Source organism: Typopeltis vanoorti, chromosome 3 (genome assembly GCF_054136105.1).
Source record: "Typopeltis vanoorti isolate ZY-2024b chromosome 3, IOZ_Tvanoo_1.0, whole genome shotgun sequence".
In the NCBI taxonomy this organism is placed as follows: Eukaryota; Metazoa; Arthropoda; class Arachnida; order Uropygi; family Thelyphonidae; genus Typopeltis; species Typopeltis vanoorti.
This window is the reverse complement of record NC_143551.1, coordinates 167,336,541-167,361,712: the sequence shown is the minus strand read 5'-3', so window position 1 is coordinate 167,361,712 and position 25,172 is coordinate 167,336,541. Positions and strand designations below refer to the sequence as shown.

At 35.6% G+C, this 25,172-nt stretch overlaps 1 protein-coding gene across 1 annotated transcript in view; it reads right to left on the bottom strand.

Annotated features, from left to right (window-relative positions):
- Window positions 1-25,172, bottom strand: part of LOC150108732 (disco-interacting protein 2-like) — a 936,780-nt gene that overhangs the window by 695,848 nt on the left and 215,760 nt on the right. Inside the window, exons 12-13 of the mRNA XM_090416186.1 lie at window positions 18,029-18,102; window positions 15,349-15,472 (exon numbers count right to left, since the gene is read on the bottom strand). Coding sequence (XP_090272312.1) covers window positions 15,349-15,472; window positions 18,029-18,102 — 198 coding nt within the window. The remainder of the gene's footprint in view (window positions 1-15,348; window positions 15,473-18,028; window positions 18,103-25,172) is intronic.

Sequence of the window (25,172 nt, the reverse complement as noted above, 5' to 3'; positions counted from 1 at the left end):
AACGCTGTATGCAAGGATAAAAAAATCAGAATCCCACAAGTGATTCAGGAAGTTAAAGAGGTAGTCAAGAAAAGACAAAAGTGTATCAAAAGTTTCTGGCAAGCAACTCAGCACATAATCTGAGAAAATACAGAGATGAATGTAAGAAAGTGAAGCAATATGTTAACCTAATGAAAAAAGTAAGAAAGTGAAGCAATATGTTAACCTAATGAAAAAAGTAAGAAAGTGAAGCAATATGTTAACCTAATGAAAAAAGTCTCAGGAAGACTTTGGTAAGAATATAGAAAAGCATTCTGGAAGCTATTGAAAAAGCTTAGAAATGGAGGAAAGATGTGGCATGAAAAGTGAAGATAAATATATTCTAGATGTCTAGAGTAATTACTTTGAAAGATAGCTAAATGAAACAAGCAGTGACAGTATACTGTAGAAAACACTCAAGAGGAATGGAATTAGGAGTACATATCAATATTAATGAGAGAAAATGTCATCAAAAACCTGAAATGTGGAAAGGCAGTTGGAGTAGATGATATTCAACAGGGATTCCCAAAAATTAAGGTATAAAGTTTTACAGTGATTACACTACATAATTCAGAATGCTACATCAGAGGGCCAAACTTCTGATGATCCAGGAAAGATTTATGCAACGATACTTGGGAAAAAAAAAAAAAAAAAAAAGGCCAAGAAAAATTACAAAAGGAAAACTTAGAAAAGAACAAATTGGGGTTCAGCCCAAACCACTTGTTTTAAAGAGTTCACTTTAAAACAAGTGGTTGTTATTATTATTATTATTCAGGCCTCCATGGAGTCAAAAGACTCATCAAGGGAGGTCCCTGTTAGGAAACACAAAGTCTGTCATACCACTACTTAAACTCATTGACCATTCTCGCTCTCTATCAGGCAATGCATTCGATGGTTCAGCCAACCTCCATGCAAAGAAACCATTCCTCACACTCTTTCTCACAGTTTCCTTTCGTAACTTCCAGGGATGGCCCCTTGTCATCACTCCTTCACGATGTTCACCAAAGCAAAAGAAGTCCCCAGTGTCAACCCTGTAACCACCTCTAAACAGCTTAAAAGTCTCAATCATATCACTTCTCCTTCTTCTATCCACCAAACTCTGCAGTCCACATTCCCTCAGCCGATCCTCATAACTAACATTATACATTCCTGAAGCCATCTTTCTTATCTGCATTTGTACCCTTTCCACAGTTAATTTATCCCCTTCAAATCCTGGGGACCAAATCAGTGAACAATAGTCTAAGTGTTGTCTGATCAGAGTCTTATACGACGAAATGATAACTCTTTTATCTCTGCTGATCAGTGTCCTTCTCATTATTGCAGCAATCCTCTGTGTTACCTTCACCACCTTTGCAATATGTCCACTAAATTTCAGGTTTCTATCAAACATCAACCCCAGATCTTGTCTCCCCTACTTCCTCCAGTATAGCTCCTCCAATAGAGTATGCAGCATCCCATCGATGTGCCCCAAACCTCAAGACCGAAACCCCCATTAATTTGCCCAACTGTCCAGCTTATTCAAATCCTCTTGCAGGGCTACCACATCTGCCCTAATACTAATAACCCTTCCCAGCTTTGCATCATCCACAAACAACTGAATATCCCCTTACAATCCACTGACAATGTTATTGATATAAAGGTTAAACAGTATAGGTCCCAGTACTGAGCTCTGTGGGACCCCCGCTTGTAACCCTCTGCCTCCTTGAAACTGCCCCACCATACACAACTCTCTGATACCTATTGGACAGCCAACCTGAATCCAGTTGACCAACCTGACATCCAGATCCATGTGCTGCAACTTAAATATCAGCTTATCATGTGGCACCTTGTCAAATGCTTTTGCTAAATCCAAGAAAATGGCAGTATATGCCTTTCCCTCATCTAATGCTCCTGTAACTTTATTATAAAAGGCTAGTATATTACTAAAACAAGAGCACACCTTCACAAATCCATGTTGAGTCTCACAGATAACATTACCCTCATCTGCCCAATGCTGTATACGGTCCATCACTACTTTCTCCAAGATCTTAACTACTGATGACACACAAACTGGCCTATAATTAGACACTTTCAGTCTGCTACTACCCTTATGCAATGGCACTATCTTACCTTCCTTCCATTCCCTGGGTACCTTTCCCGTAGCCAGACTTTCATTGAAAAGCCAGGTCAACGGAGCTGTCAGTTCTTGAGCACATTCTCTCAAAACTCGTGGTGAAATACCATCTGGTCTCACAACTTTACTTACATCCTGAGTACTCAGAATATGGAACACACTCTTCTCCTGCATTTCTAAACCTCGAACCTGCCCTATCCCTCTAATACTAAAATTTACTCCTCCAGGATGAAATACTCCAATAAAGTGTTCAATGAACGATTCCAATTCCCCAGGATGACGTCTAAGACTATTGTAATGACCTGCCTTATAATTCCACATACGTTCCCATCTCTTTGATACATCACGGTTGATATATCATGAGAATATAATAAGGATATTAAGTTTTGTAGATAAGGAAAAAGCATATGACAAGATACCAAGGAAAAAGCTGTTCAAAATGTTACTTGCATGGTGTAAATGGGAAATTATAGGCAATACAGTCTATATTTGTGCTGTAAGTCAGCAGGTTAGAATTGAAGAAGGTACAGGAAGATAGTTTGATGTTAATTCAGGTGTGAGACAAGGGTTCACATTATCTCCACTGCTATTCATCATTTATATGGATCACACGATGAAGAAAGTGGCATTAATCCTGATTTCAAAATTGGAGATGTTAATCTCGGTTTTTTTTTTTTAAGCAGATGATGTTATTGTCCTAAATAAATCAAGTGCCGGTCTGGAGGATTCCCCAACTAAATTGAATAACTGCTCTAATAAATATGGTATGAAATCAGTAATAAAAAGACAAAGATAATGAAAATAGGAAGGAACATTGAAAATATCAAAGCATTCCGAATGGAGAACCTATAAAACAAGTAAAACATTTCATCTATTTAGGCGCACATTTTTATGAATATGGCAAATTAAGCATGAAAATAAACAACATAATTAGCAAAGATGGCACTGTAGGATGTTAACTGAATAGTGTACATTTATAGGGAATAAGAAAAAATTATCAAAACACTTTGATAAAGAACTAAACTAGTTCCAAAAAAACACAGTGTTCTAACCAATTTTAACTCAAGCATCTGAGAGCTGGGTTAGCAATTAAATACTGAATCAAAGACTGGAGACTATACATATGATAATCACAAAATTTAAACAAGTTGTGACAAGTATATATATTAAAAAAAAAAAAAACTGAAGTATACCAAAAAATTAGCAAGAAAAAGTTAAAATCCTGGGTTGAATCTGGTACTAACAATACCAGATACAACAGTAAATTTTATGAAGTCCACCACTCTTAAAACATACTGTAACCTTGTACAATTCTTCAAAACATAGCAATGTTCATTCCAGTGAATATGGAATTGTTATCATGCAGATATATTTCAACTTTAAATTGAGTTTATCTCATCAGGTAACAGAGAAAATGATATTCAACAGTTATAATAAAACTAGACAAAAAACATGAAACTTCGAATCTTCGAAAATTCGAACTAAATCATGATCAATGACTTAAAAATTATAACAGTTGAGCGTGGCAAGTGCAAGAAGAACGATTGTTATGGGAGATTTCAACTACAGCAGTAATAAAATAAATTGGGGAGAGGAAGATGCATGTAGCAATAAGGGAATGGAATTTCTAGAATTCTTGAGGGACAAATGTCTTAGGCAACATGTAACAGAGGGAACAAGAGGTTCAAGAGTTTTGGATTTGGTTGTAGCATCAGAAGAGCTAATAATAACTGAGATGACATCTCTCCCACCAGTTGGAGAGAGTGACCATATGGTTTGGACTTGGAAAATGAATAGACATGCAGGAGTATCAAAGAGACAGGAATGTATGTGGAATTATGAAGCAGGTGATTAAAATAGTCTTAGACGTCAACTTGGGGAAGTTTCGTGGAGGGAGGAATTGGAAGGCCGGGATATTATTAGTGCTTGGGAAATGGTGAAGGAATATTTGTTAGCAGCAATGGTAAACTGTATTCCATGAGTGAAGAAGAGGACACAATTTGGAGTAAAGTGGATGACAAACAATATTAAACAGGAACTGCGTGTGAAAAAGAGGCTATGGAAGAGATATAAGAAGACAGGTGAAGAGAAGATGCATGAGGAATATAAGATACAGGCCAGGAGAGTGACTAGTATGGTAAGGAAGGTGAAACTGGAATATGAGAAAAGATTGGCCCTTAGATCCAAGGAAAATCCTAGGGAATTTTTTAGCTATGTGGCCAGTAGAAGGAGAAATGACTGTGAAAGAATGACATTGTGGGATAAAAATGGGAATAGAGTGACTGATGCAGAGGACATAGTGGAATTGTTCAATGAACACTTTATTGGAGTATTTCATCCTGGAGGAGTCAATTTGAATACTAGAGGGATAGGGCAGGTTCGAGGTTTAGAGGTGCAGGAGGAGAGTGTGTTCCACATACTGAGTACTGTGGATGTTAGTAAAGCTGTGGACTGGATGGTATTTCACCATGAGTTTCGAGAGAATGTGCTAAGGATCTGACAGTGCCTTTGACCTGGCTTTTCAATGAAAGTCTGGCAACGGGAAAGGTACCCAGGGAATGGAAGGAAGGTAAGATAGTGCCATTGCATAAGGGTGGTAGCAGACTGGAAGTGTCTAATTATAGGCCAGTTTGTGTGTCATCAGTAGTTAGTAAGATCTTGGAGAAAGTAGTGAGGCACCGTATACAGCATTGGGCAAATGAGGGTAATGTTATCTGTGAGAGTCAACATGGATTTGTGAAGGGGCGCTCTTGTTTTAGCAATATGCTAGCCTTTTATGATAAGAGCATTAGATGAGGAAAGGCATATACTGCTATTTTCTTGGATTTAGCGAAGGCATTTGACAGGGTGCCACATGATAAGCTGATATTTAAGTTGCAGCACATGGGTCTGGATGTCAGATTGGTCAACTGGATTCAGGATTGGCTGTCCGATAGGTATCAGAGTGGAGCAATATCAAAGAGGCAGAAGGTTACAAGTGGGGTTCCACAGGGCTCAGTACTGGGACCTATATTGTTTAACCTTTATATCAATGACATTGCCCGTGGATTGCAAGGGGATATTCGGTTGTTTGCGGATGATGCGAAGCTGGGAAGGGTTATTAGTAATAGTGCAGATGTGGTAGCCCTGCAAGAGGATCTGAATAAGCTAGAAAGATGGGCAAATGAATAGGAGTTTCGGTTTAATGCAGCAAAATGTAAGATCTTGAGGTTCAGGACACATCGATGGGATGCTGCATACTCTATAGGAGGAGTTAAACTAGAGAAAGTTGGGGAGACAAGAGATCTAAGGTTGATGATTGATAGAAACATGAAATTTAGGGGACATATTGCAAAGATAGTGAAAGTAACACAGAGGATTGCTGCAATAATGAGAAGGACACTGACCTGCAGAGATAAAATCGTTATCATTCCGTTGTATAAGACTCTGATCAGACCACATTTAGACTGTTGTTCTCAGATCTGTTCCCCAGGATTTGAAGGAGATAAATTAACAGTGGAAAGGGTACAAAGGCAGATAACAAAGATGGTGTTGAGACTGTACAATGTTAGTTATGAGGATCGGCTGAGGGATTGTGGATTGCAAAGTTTGGTGGATAGAAGAAGGAGAGGTGATATGATTGAGACTTTTAAACTGTTGAGAGGTGGTTACAGGATTGACATTAGGGAGTTCTTTTGCTCGGTAACAGTGGGAAGGAGTCATGACAAGCGGTCATCCCTAGAAGTTATGAAAGGAAACTGTGAGAAAGAGGGTGAGGAGTGGTTTCTTTACATGGAGAGTGAATGAACCATGGAATGCATTGCCTGATACAGTGGTGAGAGTGAGAACAGTCAATGTGTTTAAGGAGTGGTATGATAGACAGTGTTGCCTAGGAGGGACCTCCCTCGTTGAGTCTTGATAGACTTGTGTTTCTTAGAAAGGACCTCCCACGATGAGTCTTTTGACTCCACGGAGGACTGAATAATAATAATAAAATGTTACTTTTAGATTAGATGATAAGGGGTGCTTAAGGATCAACTGTATAACTGAGTGGAGACCTCCACATAGCCTTTAAAGGAATGCAGAGAACTGACCAGGGCTTCTGACCTAATGTCCAATCCTCACCTTCTTGTGGTGCATCCTGTTGGGTATCTACCTGGATACTGAACGAATGAGGATGGGCTGACAATTTGGGATTTAGCCGACCAAATTGTATTCTTATTGACTTAAACCAATATACAAAATGATGGTACAACATGACAAAATTTCATGCTGGCTGGGGCGTCGCCCGGTTACACAAAGCCCCCGTTTTTTTCGCCAGGGAACCAAGGCAAGCAGCTAAAAGTCAGCTACTGGAACAAACCTGAAAGCACACCCCAACTCAACATCACCAGAGTTAAAGATCAGTATACTATCGACATAAGAAGCCTGAATGACAAAGAATTGGAGCTAGCTGAGGAATTAGATAAGTACCAGATCGACATAATAAGGGTGACTGAAACAAAAAAAGACAAAAACTGATGAGATCTTTCTGAGCAATAAATACAAAATGTTATATTCAGGCAATGACAATCAAGGAAAAGAAGGAGTAGCCATAGTATTCAACACAAAATACAATGTTAATCTTCTTGAATGGCAAGCAGTCTCAAGTAGAGTGATGTGGGCAAATATCAGAATGGGGAATTGGACAATGAGAGACTTCTTTGTGCCTATGGTCCCACAGCTTCTATTAAGGTAGAAGTGGAGGAATTTTTTGATGCTTTAGTGCAGGGGTCGGCAACCTTTTCAGGCTGACGGGCCACATTCAACTTTTATTTTTAATAATTGGGCCGCAAGCGTTTAATTAAGAGAAAATAGTGAGTGAAAAAAAAATTACTTAAGTTATCAATTTTTATTATAACAATCTTAAAAAAACAGAAATATTTAAAATACGAGATATGAAACAAACATGAAAATGAAACTCAATGAAAATTATTATCACGTAAAAACAAAATAATAGAGTTTATCCATCACAATTTATTATGTGTGTCTCCCTGCTTAATGTGACTTTTGTGATTGTTTTCCCTTAGCCAGATTATCTATATCTACTTTATAACCTGAGGTGCAAATTCGAATCGAAGCATGCAAATATTCATCAGCTAGTCGAGAAGAAAATTTATTTTTTTTAAAAACTCATGGCAGAAAATGGTTGTTCGCAAATGTATGTGCTTCGAAATGCAACTATCATCTTCTTTGCGAAACTAATTAATCCTTCAAATTTTTTCAGTAAGCATCGATAAAATTTTTAGATATTTTCCAATGAAAATGCGTTTGTTAATGTTTCATTGTATTGTAATTCCAAAACTTCCATCTGTAGTTGATTTCGTAGATTATCAATGTCGACATTAAAAAGGTTCAAAAATAATCGCATTTTGATGCTATTTTTACGAAAATCCACAAATCTTGTTGAAAATTTTGTTTGTAAATCTTCAATGATAACAACAAAAGTTTCCTTTTGTGCTTGTCATCCAACTAGATGCAGATTTGCAACATATATAATGATCTAGATTTTCTTCCATCATATGTTTCTTCAACAGACATAGTTTGCCTTCAAATGCTTTTATGTCAGAAAACAGTTCTGCTAGTAATTTATCTTGGCCCTGCAGGTTCAAATTAAGTTCATTATGGTAGTTATAATGTCTACCATAAATGCAAGAAACATAATATATTTTTTATTAGATAGTTGTGTAACGTCCTTATACTCAACCGATTCATTATGAATACTTTGCTTCTTCAATATGTTTTGCTGAGCAATCGAAGAAGCTTCTATTTTATTACTGATTTTTTTTCTAAGTTCACAGTTCAAACCTCTGGTTTTCATGTTCATTCTCGTAATGAAGTCTGATATTATATTTTTTCATAACAGCAACACTTTTATGACAAATAAGACAAACAGACTTACCCCCATTTTCAATAAAGTACTTGCTGTTCCATTCATTACTAAACCTTCTTACTTCATTTGCAATTTTACGTTTTGTTGATCACATTTTTTAAATTATTTTTAACAAATACAGGGTGTTTCAAAGAGAATGATCCGATTTCAAATAATTAAATATAATTATTTGAAATAGGGTCATTCTTTTTGAAACACTCTGTATATAAGACGGACCAGGGAACGCGACTGCAAAATTGCGCCAAAATCTCGGTTGTCTTCGAATGAAGTCGCCTTTGTTCCCCACTCATGACGACTAACACGGTTGACTCGCACCAAGTTGCAGGGCGATATCACAAAGTATCGGTATCAAATTATTTTTAATTTATTATTCATATTATAAAATGCATTATTTAAATAATTCAACATATGGGCCACATGCCATGTAAGTTTGGTCAACCTTTTATGGGTGGCCAAAAATGCACTTTTCGGGGCGCATGCGGCCTTCAGGCCACCGGTTGCCGACCCCTGCTTTAGAGAAAGCAACTGACACAATGAAAAAGGAAAAGTTGGTCCTTGTTGGGGATCTAAATAGCAGAGTAGGAAATGATTGTCAGACATACAAAAATATTTTGGAAAAATTTGGAGAAAAGAGCAAAGTTAATAATAATGGCAAATACCTGTTGGATTTCTGCTCAGGACATGGACTGGTTATTACTAACACCATGTTCCAACATAAAAATGTGCACAAATTCACATGGAGAGAAGAGGCAAGGAATAAGAAAATTCTCATTGACTATGTTATTGACTATGAAAACCTTCTCGTGTTTCTTAATAAAATCAACTCACTACATAATAAGATCAAATTCACTATGGAACTGGAGAAGAACAAAGAACTACCCTTTCTTGACATACTGGTGAGGAGAGAAGATAACTATGTCCAACTGTACATTTACAAGAAACCCACAGATACGGGTAGATATCTACATTATTCGTCGAACCATCATAGTTCATAAAAACACAGCATCATTCATATGCTCTGTAATAGAGCCTTAAGGTCTATTTCGAAAGAAGTAGATGTACAGAGAGAACTGTCACAAATAACTAACACTCTATCTCTGAATGGATAACCTTCTAACATTTTAAACAAATTGCGTTTTAAAGACAACCTCCAACAACGTGGAACGGAGTCCGAATATATATCCACAGCTGTCATTCCATATATTAATTCAGTATCCACAAAATTGGCAAGAATGTTAAAAGCTCATAACATCAGAGTAGTTTTTAAACCAACTACCACGATCACCCAAAGATGATGTACCTTTCTTCAAATTTCTTGGAGTATATGAAATTCCATGCACGTGTGGCCATATGGGGGATGTCAATCACAATAGAATCATCACATCTGGTTTAGCACATCGTTTCTCAACATCAAATCACATTATAGATTGGAAAAACAGTTCTATGCCTTACAATGAGAATGACTACAGACACAGAACTTTCAAAGCAGCAGCAGTGGTGCTATGCACAGGCAATAATTTAAATAGAAATCAAGGCGCTATTCTTAAAGACATATGAAAATATCTCAGCTCAACAGAACTACAATATGCGCAAAACTACACAACATGTGGTCATGTACCGGATTCTGACTGAAGAATTCAAACAGATACACACCATCAAACAGGAATTATCAAATGTAATGGCCTAGCATTTACTAAAGTGTATGTTTTCATGTAACTTGATGCATTTATTTTCACACCAGTACAACCTTGAAAATGCTAGACAGTGGCTAGTGAAACTTGTTGGCTCTTTGTATTTGTAATCATTAAATCTTATGGTCTTTAAACAATAAAAATTCTTAGTTTTAATACATTAGACCAAATATGAACAATTCAATTTCACAGATGAAACAAAGTTCGGTGCTTAGAAAAGGACAAATCCAAAAAAAGCTAAGTTACTAAATCACCTTACATTTCTGAAGAGATGTAGAGATTTTGCTGTCATCCCGAAGTACTTAGTAGTAAAAGGATATATCCAATCGGCAACAGCCAAAAGAATATACTACATGACTATGTGATTATTGATAGTGATGTTTTCTCACTAGTGCAGGACACCAGAGTGTACAGAGGATTTGAAATTGGAAGTGATCACTATTTAGTCTTCAGCAGGATAAAATTGAAATTCATATTGAAAAGAAGAACATGTAAGAAAGTTTGAAGCAAATAAAAGTTGAACAGCTCTCAGATGTGAACTGTAGACTAAAATACACAAAGATTATTGAAAAACAAATGAAAGAGTTTCAGAACAGGAACCAAACCTTGGAGATTCAGTGGCAAGCCTTGAAGAAAACCCTGATTGATTCAGCTAGAGAGGCATGTGGTGAGGTTGTCTGTAAGGATAGAAAAATCAGAACTCCATGGTGGACACAGGAAGTTAAAGAGGCAGTGAAGGAAAAGAAGAAAGCATATCAAAAGTTTCTGGCAAATAAGTCAGCTTGTGCTCTTAGAGAATACAGAGACAAATGTAAGAAAGCTAAACACTATGTAAAACTAGCTAAACAAAAGTCATGGGAGGACTTTGGCAAGAATATAGAAAATAAATATCAAGAAGGTGGCAAGATATTCTGGAGGTTGTTGAAGAAGCTTAGAAATGGAGGAAGGAGTGTTGTAAAAGGAGTTAGAGATGATAAAGGTGACATGAAAACAGGAGAAAAAGATATCCTTGAAGTATGGAGTAATTACTTCGAAAAATTGCTAAATGAAACAAGCAGTGATAGAAGAGTGGTAAATAAACACTCAACAGGCATACAGTCAGGAATACATATCCATACTTGAAGTAGAAAAAGCCATCGAAGATTTGAAATGTGGAAAGGCAGCAGGAGTAGATGATATTCGACCAGAAATGCTGAAGTATGGTGGTATAAAAGTCTTACAGTGGCTGCACTGCACAGTTCAGAAAGCCTGGACAGAGGGACGAATTCCCAATGATTGGAGTAGAGTTCTCATAGTACCCATATATAAAAAGGGAAATAAAACTAAATGTGAGAATTACAGAGGTATTTCCCTACTGAGTGTTCCTGGCAAGATTTATGCAAGTATACTTGAGAAACAGTTGAGAAGACTTGTAGAGAAGAAAAGCTTGGTGAAGAACAAGCTGGATTCAGGCCAAATAGAGGCCGTCAGGATCAGATCTTCACTTTACGACAAATAGTTGAGAAAGCATGGGGATATAACAAAGATCTGTATTTAAGTTTTGGCGATCTGGAAAAGGCATATTACAAGTGTTGGATCCTACTTCGTCTTAATCTGTACCTTGGATCCGACATGTTATTTACTATGATGTTCTTAACCTAAAAATAGTTGCTAGTTGGTTTCTAATTCAAATAGAGAAAGTTTATATTTAATGACTGCACAACTCTATATCTGAATTAGTTCAAGAATTGAAGAAAAATCAACCTTCAACTATTTCTCCTTAATATATATACTGGCCGAGTATATTTGACTTACTTAATTTACCCGCTTTGGTTCGAATATTTTATGAATGGTGCAGTAAAAGAGATTCAGGCAAAATACAACTTTTGATTAACAAAAACAAACATTTAATATAAGCTATATAACACATACATAAATTCTACTTCTAATTTAAACAATAAAAACAAGTCAAACATTAAGCCAAGTCAATCACATTAGTTCAACCTTCCAAGCCTTCACATACACTTTCTCAGCTTCTGAGTTACAAAGTTCCTACACTTAAATTAATATAATGGAACATCCAATCTAGTCAGTTTTCACACAATTCTCAGTCATGCTATAAGTTCAAAATATTACAAGCACTAATAGCTGAAAATATCTTTCAAACAATTCTTATCTCCAACTCTCATTCACAAAGAGTTTCCACAGTTAAAGTAGCATTAAGCATAGCGTAATTATCACACAATTCTTCAAGCATAGAAATAATACACTATGATAAACCTTACCGGAAATAGTTCCTAATACATCAATTATGTTGTGAGCAAACCTTTGGAACTTATTTATCTTACTTAATAAAAACACATCTACAAGACTTATCCACGGTTATACTTACAGCACTATCAAACGCACTTCAGAATTCTAGACTTCAATTACAGGGTACTTCAACTATCGTCGTTACCACTCATAAACTAATTAAACACCGTGAGGTTCTTTTTAGGGCAAATCAGAAATAAGCCACAATTCTAGAATAGCCGGGTTCATTCAGAATTCTTCCTTAAACATCCAGCTTTTTATTTTATCCGATTGTAGTATTAATTTCCTTTTCATTATTACTGCTGATTATACTTTCAGCTAACTATAAAGCTCGTTTCGTCCTTGCTCACTTATAAAAAAATATCCACTCAACTCCTACCCTTAAGAAGCTTTTATTTACTTCTACTTGGTTCCCACAGTTGAGGTTAGGTTAAGCATAGTGTAATTAACACTCAATTCTTCAAGCACAGAAATAATACACTATGATAAACCTTACCGGAAATAGTTCCTAATACATCAATTATGTTGTGAGCAAACCTTTGGAACTTATTTATCTTACTTAATAAAAACACATCTACAAGACTTATCCACGGTTATACTTAAAGCACTATCAAACGCACTTCAGAATTCTAGACTTCAATTACAGGGTACTTCAACTATCGTCGTTACCACTCATAAACTAATTAAACACTGTGAGGTTCTTTTTAGGGCAAATCGGAAATAAGCCACAATTCTAGAATAGCCGGGTTCATTCAGAATTCTTCCTTAAACATCCAGCTTTTTATTTTATCCAATTGTAGTATTAATTTCCTTTTCATTATTACTGATGATTATACTTTCAGCTAACTATAAAGCTCGTTTCGTCCTTGCTCACTTATAAAAAAATATCCACTCAGCTCCTACCCTTAAGAACCTTTTATTTACTTCTACTTCTCTAGTTTATCTCCTTGCTACCATTTAGTTCCAAAATTCCATTCCGACTCTCTCTTGTTACCTCTTATATTTTTTTATTATTCTTTTTCCAGCCCTCGCTCTGTTCCACTCGCACTCGTTTATTTCACGCGTTTCCATGACAACAAATAAACGTAAACATTTTCAATAACATTACATAAGGTTATACCCCTACATTCAGTTATTACATAACATTAAACTTTCACAAACAAGAATAAATAGAATATTTGCATTTCAATAAATGCATAGTTAAATTACAAATACAAGTTCTTATAATATTGACATAACAATAAATAAAATAGCTTAATAATATTTAATACAGAATCTTATTACTATTAACACATATCTTTGATTAAACAATTAAATATTAGATATAATTAAGGTAATTACATGATATCAAATTATAATTTAAGTTATTTACATTAAATAATATTTACAAATGTAGCCTTTGTGATGGAAGATCATGTTGGATTCTGAAGCAAATAATAATTACTCTAATATCTACATAATCAGAATCCAACACGAGGTACCAAGACAGAAGCTATTTAATAAGCTACAGTTATATGATGTCAATGGGGCATAACATCAAGCAATACTTAGTCTCATTACATCAAGCAATACTTAGTCTCATTACATCAAGCAATACTTATTTGAGTTGTAAGTCAGCAGTTAGAATTGAAGAAAGTACAGGAAGGCGGTTTAATGTTAAATCTGGTGGGAGACAAGGATGTACATTATCTCCTCTGTTATTCATTATCTATATGGATCACATTATGAAGAAAAGTGGTATTAAACATGATATCAGAATTGGAGATGTTAATGTCAGCTCTTTGCTTTATGCGGATGATATTATACTTCTAAATAAATCCGCTACAAGTTTGCAAGATTCCATGACTAAATTGAATAACTGTTGTAATAGATATGGTATGAAGGTCAGCAATAAAAAGACAAAGACAATGAAAATAGGCAGAATTGTTGAAAATGTAAACTGTGTTGTGAATGGAGAATCTGTGGAACAAGTAAAACATTTCAGCTACCTTAGGCATGATTTTTAGTGAAGATGGTAAATTAAATATTAAAATAGACAACAGAATCAACAAAGCTGGTATGATAGGAAGTTAACTGAATAAATTCATACGGAAAAGAAAGAAATTACTAAATTAGCTGTATACAAGACAGTGTTCAAACCAGTTTTAACTTATGGATCTCAGAGCTCGGTCAGAAGTAAAACACTTGATCAAAGACTAGAGACCGCAGATATGAGAGTCCTGAGAAAGATTAGAGGAGTGAACAGATGGCATCAATGGCAATATCATATTAAAAACGAGGATATTAGGAAAGAACTTGACATTGTCAGCATCCAGGAATGCGTTGGCAGAGCTAATCTCAGGTGGTATGGTCATTTAAACAGAATGAGCGAGGAAAGATTAGCAAAACAAGTGTTCTCTGCCAGGTTGGCAGCAAAACAACCCAGAGGAAGACCAAGATATAGGTGGATTGATACAGTACAAAGTGTCTTAGACGATAGAAATATAAGACCTGATAATGTTGGAGTCTTGACAAGTAACAGACTGATTAGGAGGAAAATTGTTGATAGGAAGTTAGTAATGATGTAAATTTTTCACGTAGTACTATCATATCCTTTACACCCCTTGAGGGTACATGTCATGAATTTGATGATGAGATTAGATGACTACTGTCCTTCATGTCAGGATTCAAGTTTTTTTTTTTTTTTGAGCATGAATTCAATCGTCCAATTTCAGCAGTACAACAAATGTTCTATTTATGAATGGAGATGATATATTGGTATACCTTTCTTCAGACACAACACTGAAAAATTTAAAGAACAATTTATCACCTGATAAAGTATGAGTAAAAATTCATGAAAATATAGGCCTTTGAGTGAAACAGCATTATGGCTCCATTTTCCTTCAACATTGTGAAAGTGGATTCCCAACAATCACTGCAACCCTCAAACATCAAAAGGTTGATTTGATGCCTACTTTGATTATCTCTAAGAAACATTAAACCAAACATTGATAACTTATGCCATTCAATGCAAGCTCATATTTCTGATGAGATTGCATTTAGTGAGTGAATATTTTTATTAAATTGACTTGTTTCTAGACCAGTTACATTACATATTATTTGTAATAACATGTATCATGTTTTCTTCATTAAAATATTTTGCAGGTAAACCTTTATGATAATTTCCTCGTATATTAGATATACAGTGTATGAAATACTCATATAAATTGTTTCTATTAAAATTTTCAGTGAAAATGTGATTTTTGACAAAATCTCATTTTTGTTAATAGAGTATACAATGACCTTATTTCTTAGGCAAGGAATAAGAAAAGACCATCACTTACCATAAGTTAGAGGATTACTTATCTTCCCTGTTGTATCTAAAACTGTAGCAGCAGAAGCTTTAAAAGTACCCGATCCATATCTCTTTATAGCAGCTTCACATGTGAGGGGAAGACCAGATGGAACCTATAAAGGAAAGAAAGAATAAAAATTCACAAAATATACAAACATTTCTCAGCCATTATGTAAATCTCAAATAAGAAATTAAACTTCCCAATAAACTCATTCACTCACAATTCTGATAGCCAATTCCACTCTCACCATTTCTCAAGCAAAAAATGTAGATCTGACATCCTTGCCAACCACATTCACTCTTATTCAATTTCCATGTCTTTCTTGTAGTCTTCCCATCTTGCAGTGTACCGAAAGAAATGCCATCCTGCAACCTTCAATCTATCTTCATAGGGAGCATTTCACAGATATGCCACCATCTTGGTCACCAGCCACTGAATTTGACACTTCATCTCTACAAAACACAGGACAAACAAAATCTGAAGCACAGTTGTCCCAGTGATACTTACAAAGATAAGAAAAATCTTATTCCTACTTATGCGTTTTTTTTTGTGACAAAAAAAAAGCACAAAGAAAACTACACAATAATGTCCTTTGGAAATCAACTCCTTATGGTAGCTGTTTATTACTGCTTTCCTCAGTTTAGCATCATCAGCAACAATAGCATATCACAAAATCACTAATATACAAATTACAAAGCAGTAGCCCAAGTACAGAGTCATATATATATATATATATATATATATATATATATATATATATATATATATCATGGGCTTTTTCTATTCTAACTATGCTACCCATTCATCATCATCAAGCTCTTGACATGTACCCTCAAATGGTATAAGGATATGATAGTACTACATGAAAAATTTATATCATTACTAACTTCATATCTACAATTTTCCTCCAAATCAATCTGTTACCTGTCAAGACTCCAACATTGTCAGAGCTTATATTTCTATCTTCTAAGGCAGGGCAATCCAAAGCACTGCCAGCGGGCTGGATGTGGCCCGAGGTGTGATTTTGTGCAGCCTGCCTATGGATTTTGATTTTAACGAGCAAAAAAATAAAATCACAATTTGAATTGAATGCGTATTAGATATTCTATCACTAATCAATAATCTCGATGTTGGTAATTTTATTTGGTGTTTTTATATCACTATACACCCACATGTTTTTCAAATATTGGATTGTCAAAGAAGCATTCTTACACTGTTTTGTTCCAACGCGCATGCTCCGGGCACTCATGGGAATGTAAGCTCACAATTAGTGTTGTTCATTTGTTCAGCTATCGAGGTTGTGTTGCTGCTGCTCACCTAATTACTAGATACACATTGCGATGCAGCTCTCGAATAAATTTTTTTTAATGCGGCCCTCAGATTTCCTAAGGTTGTAGACAGGCCTGTTCTAAGGCACTTTTTACCATACCCAATCCACTTATATCTTGGTCTTCCTCTGGGTCTTTTTCCTGCCAACTTGGCAGAGAACACTTGTTTTGCTAATCTTTCCTCTCCCATTTTGTTTAAGTGACCATACCACCTGAGATTTGCTCTGCTAACACATTCCTGGATGCTAACAGTATTAAGTTCTTTCCTAATTTCCTTGTTTTTAATATAATATTGCCATTGATGCCATCTGTTCACACCTCTAATCTTTCTCAGGACTCTCATGTCTGCAGTCTCCAGCCTTTGGTCAAGTGTTTTAATTCTAACCCAGCTCTGAGATCCATAATTTAAAATTGGTTTGAACACTGTCTCGTATACAGCTAATTTTGTATTTTGACTCATTCCTCTCTTATTTCATATACAGCTACCCATTTATTCATATCTCTAACTTTCTGGCCTGGTTGGCCAAGTGATTAGAGTATCCGCTCTCCAGCCAAAAGGCTGTGAGTTCGAATCCTGCGTTGGGCATGGATGTTTGTGATTGTCATTGTTGATGCCTTCTCTCAACGAGTCTTTATACCCCTTCGAGGTGTCATGTAATAATAATAATAACTTCATATCAATTCTCAAAGACAGAAAATTATCAGCAACAACTGTCCACATCAACTATTCAAAGTAATAGGTGCTAATCATATCTTATGGATGCACAAGCGTTATCCTTATGATTCCTTTCCATCACAAGGATAATGTTTATGCATCCAGAAGATGACATATCATACACCCTGTGTCCAAAAAGAAACCGAACTTTTCGAAAATAGAAGAAACTAGTGCCGCCACCTATTCTATCTTTTCGTTGTCGAAAGTGACATCCTTCATTAGTGTTGTGTCAACTGTTTATGATATTTGTTTCATTAGAAGCCGAGTTATAGTGCCAAGAGTGACAGTGTGTTTTGACGAACAGTCAGAAAATGAGTTTCAAACAGAGAGCCTGCGATTGACTTTTGTGTTAAACTTGATAAACGTTTTACCGAAATGCATCAAATGCTTCAAAAAGCATACGGTGATGAATGCTTATCCCATACTCAAGTTTATGAGTGGTTTAAGCAATTTCAAAGTGGTAGTGAGACGCTTGAGGATGACGAAAAGCCAAGTCATGGCTTTTTTAAAATTATTGACATAAAGCCAATATTTTTAATTCATTTATTTAAAAGTTGTACAACACAATAATGACAGAATAATAATCCAATAAATTGGTTTCAGATCTGTTAAAGAATTAACTTACCAATAACTCTTCTCCAGTAATAGGTGCCATTACATTTCCTTCTGGTCTTGGAGCATTTGGATCCAACTGCTTTGCTGAAACTTTTAAAAAACAACATATAATTCTTGTTATACACTATATCATAAAAACAGTACAATGTGTTTGAAACTATGAATGGTGAAGAAAACATGTTTATTAATGAAATTAATAAATTATGTAGTAGTGATGTAACGAATAATGTAGTAATAATGTATTAATAATAAATGTTAAGGACAAGGTTCAGAAGAGAGTTGATAACAGCAGTATTTTTTTATGATGGTCACCATGGGTGGTCATGTTTCTGCAATCTGCTTATGGGAGGATGATACTACAACAAGGTAACAAACTCATTTGATAAAGAAGATGCATATATATGGTGTACTTGGATTTTTCAAAGGCCTTTGATAGACTGCCACATGACAAACTAATAGCTAAATTGAAACAGATGAGATTAGATAATAGACTACTGATTTGGATTGTTGACTGGCTGTCCGACAGGTTGTGTATATAGAGTGGTATAACAAAAGAGGACCACTCTTGTGGCACTAGTGGAGTGCCAAAGGGATCCATTTTAAGACCATTATTGTTTAATTGTATGTTAATAACAATGTGACCAGCTTAACTGGAGATGTGCAGCTGTTTGCCAATGATGCAAAGTTGGGAAGAACTACGAGAACCAGAGCAGACGTTGGGAAGTTACAGGATGATCTAAATAGACTATGTGAGTGAACAAATGAGCGGAGCTATCAGTTTAATGTTGTAAACTGCAAGGTCTTGAAATTTGGTAGACAAGATTGTAATGCAGAGTACACAATTAACAGAGAAATTTTGAAGAAGATGGAGGAGATGAGAGAGATCTGAGAGTAACGGCGAACAGAGACTTGAGGTTTAGGGGTTATATTGCTAAAATTGTAACACAACAGTTCCCTTGTATAGGGATTTGATCAAGCTACATATGGACTACTATTCACAGAATTGGTCACCCAATTTTCAAGGGGATGAAGACATATGGGAAAGGATCCAGAGATAGTTTACTAAATCAGTGTCAGGTCTATAGGATGTCAGACATAAGGAGATAGTGAGAGAGTGCAACTTGCAGAGCTTTGTGAATACAAGAAAGAGAGGAAATGAGGGAATATAACTGAGACATAAGTTAGTAGGGGTTGTTACCAAATCAATGTGGAGGAGATTATTCATATAGTAGGGGAGAGAGAGACAAGGGTAGAACAAGAGGCCATCCCTGGAAGCTGTATAAGGAGTGTGAGCATAGGAGTGAAAAGCAGGTTATTTGCATGGAGTGATGAGTCGAATACAGTGCAGGAAAGTGTAGCGAGTGCAGAAACTGGGAACAGGTTTAAGGCACAGTCCGACGATCTTTTTTTGTACGAGATTATAAACCTCTTGAAATGAGTCCTTTGACCCCCATGGAGGTTAGATATTAATAATATTATTATTATTATTATATGCTGATGCAGTTTATATGTTGATGAATGTGTTCTATTTAACCCTAGTTTCTAGTTCCCAGTTATTCCAGTTTTCTTTATATTAGATTCTAATTTCCCTTTAGATAGCATTTTCTCACTTTGAATTATAAGCTTCATTTTCTTTTTGAATGTTTGATATTTAATTTTTTTTAATATTTAATATTTTTTCCTAGATGTTTATTCCAACTTTTGATGCCCCTTTCCTGTGTCATTTTTGCTTTTTTTTCCCAGGCTGTCATTTCTTCTTCCTATGTTATTTTCTTTATTATGTTGTGTATTTTATTCCATTGTACTTCAATATTTTCATTTGCCTCTATCTCTAGTATATTATCTTCTAATTTTATTTGATATAGTTTTCTAATATTTTCTTATTGTAACAATTTTATTTTAAATATACTCTCTACTATGTTTTTTTACATTTATTTTCACCATTTTGAGGTACCAGCATGTTTCCAATAACAGCATAATGATCTTATGTGTCAAAATGTAAACTTCTGTAAACTGACATTTATTAGTTTATTTCCTATTATGTAATCAATTAATTATAGATTAAAGCCTCTTGCTTCCTAAGTGTATTTGTGTACTTTTTCACATTAAAAACACCAAAGTCAATCTTAATTTGTTCTTATTCTGGTGTGATTCCTTGATTATCACCCATACAGTCTTTTATTGGTTTGTTACCTATTCTACATTTAGATCATATAATATAAGTATGTAGTCATTTTTATTGGTGGTGTTAATTATTTGTTAAACTTGTTTGTAAAATTTCTCAGATTCTTAAAAACGAGACTTTTTGTGGTTATGAGACCATAGGTACTTTATTAATACATATATTAGCATAATCTCGCCTACTAGTTTCGCTAGTGACTGTCTAGCTTTGTCAAGGCTGAACGGTACACAAAAAAAAGAGAATACAGAAACGTTGCTAACTGTTAGGCAGTTAAGTTTGAAACTATGTGAGACAATGGGTGCATGTATTGAGAAGCTTCAATCAGTATCATATACATGTTGTATGCACACGTGTTACATGATTTTTTGCGTATTGTAGTTCCATTAAACTGAGTGAGTTGATTAAGTTTTTCCATATATCTTTCAGTATGGCACCCTGATTTCTGTTGAATGTTAAAGATACCAAGCTATTTTAAACCTGGTTTTACTCCATTTCCCAAGTAAGAAAACAGACAAATAAGTCAAGTTTGCAGCTGCACATAATGCAAGTCTAGCTGACCCTGCAGGTAGTGTAAGACAAAGGTAACTCATGGTAAAAGTAGAATAAAAGTAGAATGGTCTTGCACTACCTGCAGGGTCAGCTAGACTTGCATTATGTGCAGGCACAAACTTGACTTATTTGTCTGTTTGCTTACTTGGGAAATGGAGTAAAACCAGGTTTAAAATAGCTTGATATCTTTAACATTTATTATACCCAAGGTAAAATACTTTCTACATTCCTGATTTCTGTTGAGGTTGTTACCCGTTCTTAATACCACTGCCGCTTCCTTAAAAATTCTCTAACCGTAATCATCATCTAAATATGGCATAGAGCTATTTTCCCAATCAATTACATGGTAATTGGAAGTTGAAAAGTGATGTGCTAAGCCTGAGAAGACTGTCCTGTTGTGATTGACATCCCTAACATGCTCCTTCTGTCTGATTTCCAGGCTTCTTGAAGTTTGCCCAATATATGAAAGTCTGCACATACATGGAATTCTATAAATACCTGGATATTTGAAAAATGGTACACCGTCTTTAGGAGATCTTAATACTTGTCTGATGGTAGTGGTAGGCTTAAATACTACTCTGATGTTGTGAGATTCTAACATTCTCGCTAATCTTGAAGAGACTGAATCTACATAAGGGATGACTACTGTTGAAGTATACTGGGTGACTGTTCCTTGTTATTGGAGGTTGTCTTTATAAAGAAACGTTGATGATGTTTGTAGGAAAACCATTCTGCGATAGTGTTATAGCAATCTGAGAAAGTTCTGTCTGTACCTCTTCTTTGTCTGAAATAAATTTTTTGGCTCTGTTCCGTAACATGTGAATGATGCTATGTTTTTATGATCTATGATGGTTGGAAGAATAATGTAAATAACGTCCAGTATCTGTAGGTTTTCTGTATACGGAAAGTTTAAAATTATTCTCCTGCCTTTTCACCAGTATGTCTAGGAAGGGGAGTTGTCTGTTTTTTTTCAACTTCTAGAGTAAATTTATTTATGCACACACACATATATATTCAGCATTTCCTCTCAATCTTATATCAGTTATTATGCTGAGATTCAGTCATCACATCCCTGTTTGTTAGCACAGGCTATACCACATGCAGTGGAAATGACATTTGAACAGGAAAAGCTTAAATGTAATGGGAAAAAACTATAAACTTATCATGGCACCTTCTAGGGCTGGATATGAGAAAGTCAACAGCAGATGGAGTGAAAGTATTACTTTTCACTAATTAACTAATCTTCTCCCCCCACCAAAAATAATTGGAGGTAAATTAATACACCATATTTGCTGAGGTTCAGAATGCTGATTCCAAAAATGGTCTCAGAGACTTAAAATAGTTTCCATGTAGCACTGCAATTTTCTTCCATTTCAATCCAGTATGACAGGATGTCCAGGATGAGTTGTGTTAGTACTGATTTTTGATAATGATAATATCATACATGCTAACTTATAGGCACACAGGTCTTTATGCACTCCAGGACGTATTAAAAGATAGTTTCCCATTAGGAGGAAAAAAATTAGTTTTTACTAAAATAAAGAGCCAAAATGCTTCACTTCAGCGAGGCAAAATTATCTAAATTAAGTGGATATTAAATCCAATATCATTTCAAAGCTGAATACAGAAACTATAAAAGTTTCATGCAAAAATTGACCAGAGAGCTAGCAGGAACACACCACCATCATACTACGAGCTGCCCTAGCCGAACCTTATAGGTGACGATGAATGCTGTGAGCGTCCATATATTCACCTCCTATTGGTTCATTATAAGGTTTCACTAGCTTGACAGCTGTTTCAAACTCATTGGTTTTCGTCAGAGACTAGGCAGAAATCTAGAGAGCAAAAACTCTCAGTACTAAGGAACTCGAAGCATTTGAGTGGTGCATTTTCCATAAGTGAACTTTGTCGGTGCATAAAGTATTCATTAAAATAAAGAGCCAAAAGGCTTCACTTCGGCGAAGCAAAATTATCTAAATTAAGTGGATATTAAATCCAACATCATTTCAAAGCTGCATACAGAAACTATAATAGCGGGAATACACCGCCATCATAATACGGATTGCCCTAGCCGAACAAATTCACTCACAGTGTTTGTTGTCACCTATATGGTTCGGCTAGGGCAACTCGTAGCACGGTGGTGGTGGTGTATTCCCGCTCTTTGGTCAATTTTCGCATGAAACTTTTATAGTTTTTGTATTTGGCCTTGAAATTATGTTGGATTTAATATCCACTTAATTTGGAAAAATTAGTTCTTTTATTAGATATGTGAAGAGCCAAAAGCTTCAATTCGGCAACATATAACTTGTTTAAGTTAAGGGATATTACATCCCATATAGTTTCTTAGCCGAATAAGAAACTCAAAGCGTTTCATGCCGAATATAGTAGAAACTATATAAAGTTCGGCGATTCCAAGCGTAAGCAAACACCTGGATACTGCAGCACTGATCCCAAAGGGTAGTGCAAGCTGGGGCAACTCGTGGTAGAAGTGGAGTAAGCTCTGATCACTATTCTTGATATTTGCCCATAATGTGAACTTAGCTCCTAGGAACTGTATTTTTGTTCACATTATGAGAGAAGGTCACTACCCAGACCGGTTTCGACCTTTATTGAGGTCTCATCAGTGAGTAGCCAGACCTAGTTAATATCAAGTTTGTAGCGAACAGAACTTGTACCCCTTCTACGAGTATTGCCGTGAGGTGCTCTAATAAATTATTAGATATGTGAAGAGCCAAAAGCTTCAATTCGGCGACATATAACTTGTTTAAGTTAAGGGATATTACATCCCATATAGTTTCTTAGCCGAATATAGTAGAAACTATATAAAGTTCGGTTAAACTCGTTCGACCACATTAAACTCGGCAGCCCATTTCTTAATTGTTGAAAATGAAGGAGAAGAGTGCCTATAAAATTTTATGAACTTCAAATGAATTTCTTTTGGTGTTAAACCTTCTTTTACAAATAATATTATAATATATAATATTAGTTCTTTTAGCAATCTGATTTTTCACAAACTGTGCCCAGTTTGTGTAGGGTATAGGGCACAGTTTCTGGATCAGCTAATTCTTAGTCATTCTCACAGTACTAACATATGTGGATGGTCTGAAAAGTTCTTGGCCTAACAATGAAAAAACGAATTAATAATTTCAAAATTATTTTTATTTTTCAACATAATCTCCCTTAAGACTAATAAATTTATTCCAGCTATGCTTAAGCACCATTATCCCATCCCTGTAGTGGTTCCTAGTAAGATCTGCAAAATACTCCTCTACAGCTGTAATCACCTCTTGATTCAAAGAAAAATGCTGACCAGCAAGGAAGAGTTCTAGTTTGGGGAAGAGATAGAAGTCAGAGGGAGCCAAATCTGGGGAATAGGGTTGATGTTCCAACAATTCATAGTGCAGATCCCTTAATTTTCCCATTGCTAGAACACCATTGTGGGCAGGTGTATTGTCCTGATGAAAGATGATTTTTTTCTTCTGTAAACCAGGTCTTTTCTCGTGAATTTTTTCATCTCGTCTGGTTAAAAGATCGGAATAATATTCCCCCATTATTGTTTTACCCTTTTCAGGATAATAAAAAAAATGCCTTTAGCATCCCAAAACACAGATGCCGTGATCTTTCCCACTGATGGAACTGACTGTCTTCTTTGGCACTGAACAACTGGCTTCTGTCCACTGTTTTGTCTGCTGTTCAGATTGTGGAATGTAATGGTGAATCCCAGTTTCATCCATAGTAATAAATCGTCGCAGAAAATCAGTTTTATTCTTGTTAAAATGCTACAAGCACTGTTCAGAGATTTTCATGCGAGTACATTTTTGATCTGCTGTGAGCAAGCACGCCACCCATCTTGTGCAAAGCTGTTTCATTTGCAATTCTTCATGCAAAATATATCCTACTCGTTCTTTTGAAATGCCAATAGTCTCAGCAATTTCACGCACTTTGACTCGCCAGTAATCCAATACAATATCGTGTACTGATCAATAATTTCTGGTGTTGTTACACTTTTTGGACATCATTCACGCGGATCATCTTAAAGGCTGGTACGACCACGTTAAACTCGGCAGCCCATTTCTTAATTGTTGAAAATGAAGGAGAAGAGTGCCTATAAAATTTTATGAACTTCAAATGAATTTCTTTTGGTGTTAAACCTTCTTTTACAAATAATATTATAACCGCACAATAATCAATTTTATCCATTTCAATGGATACAGACATCACTTTTGCTTCAGACAGCTGTATAAAACAAACTACTTGCAGTTTCACCTGGATGCTTATGACAAATGTACCAACTTAGGAAAAAAAAAATCTTGCCAATAGTATTGCCATCTTTGGTCGAGACTGAGAACTTTTCAGACCACCCTCGTATTATAGGCTTAGAACCTTTCATGAGTAGAATCTGAATAAAAAAAAAATAGTTGAT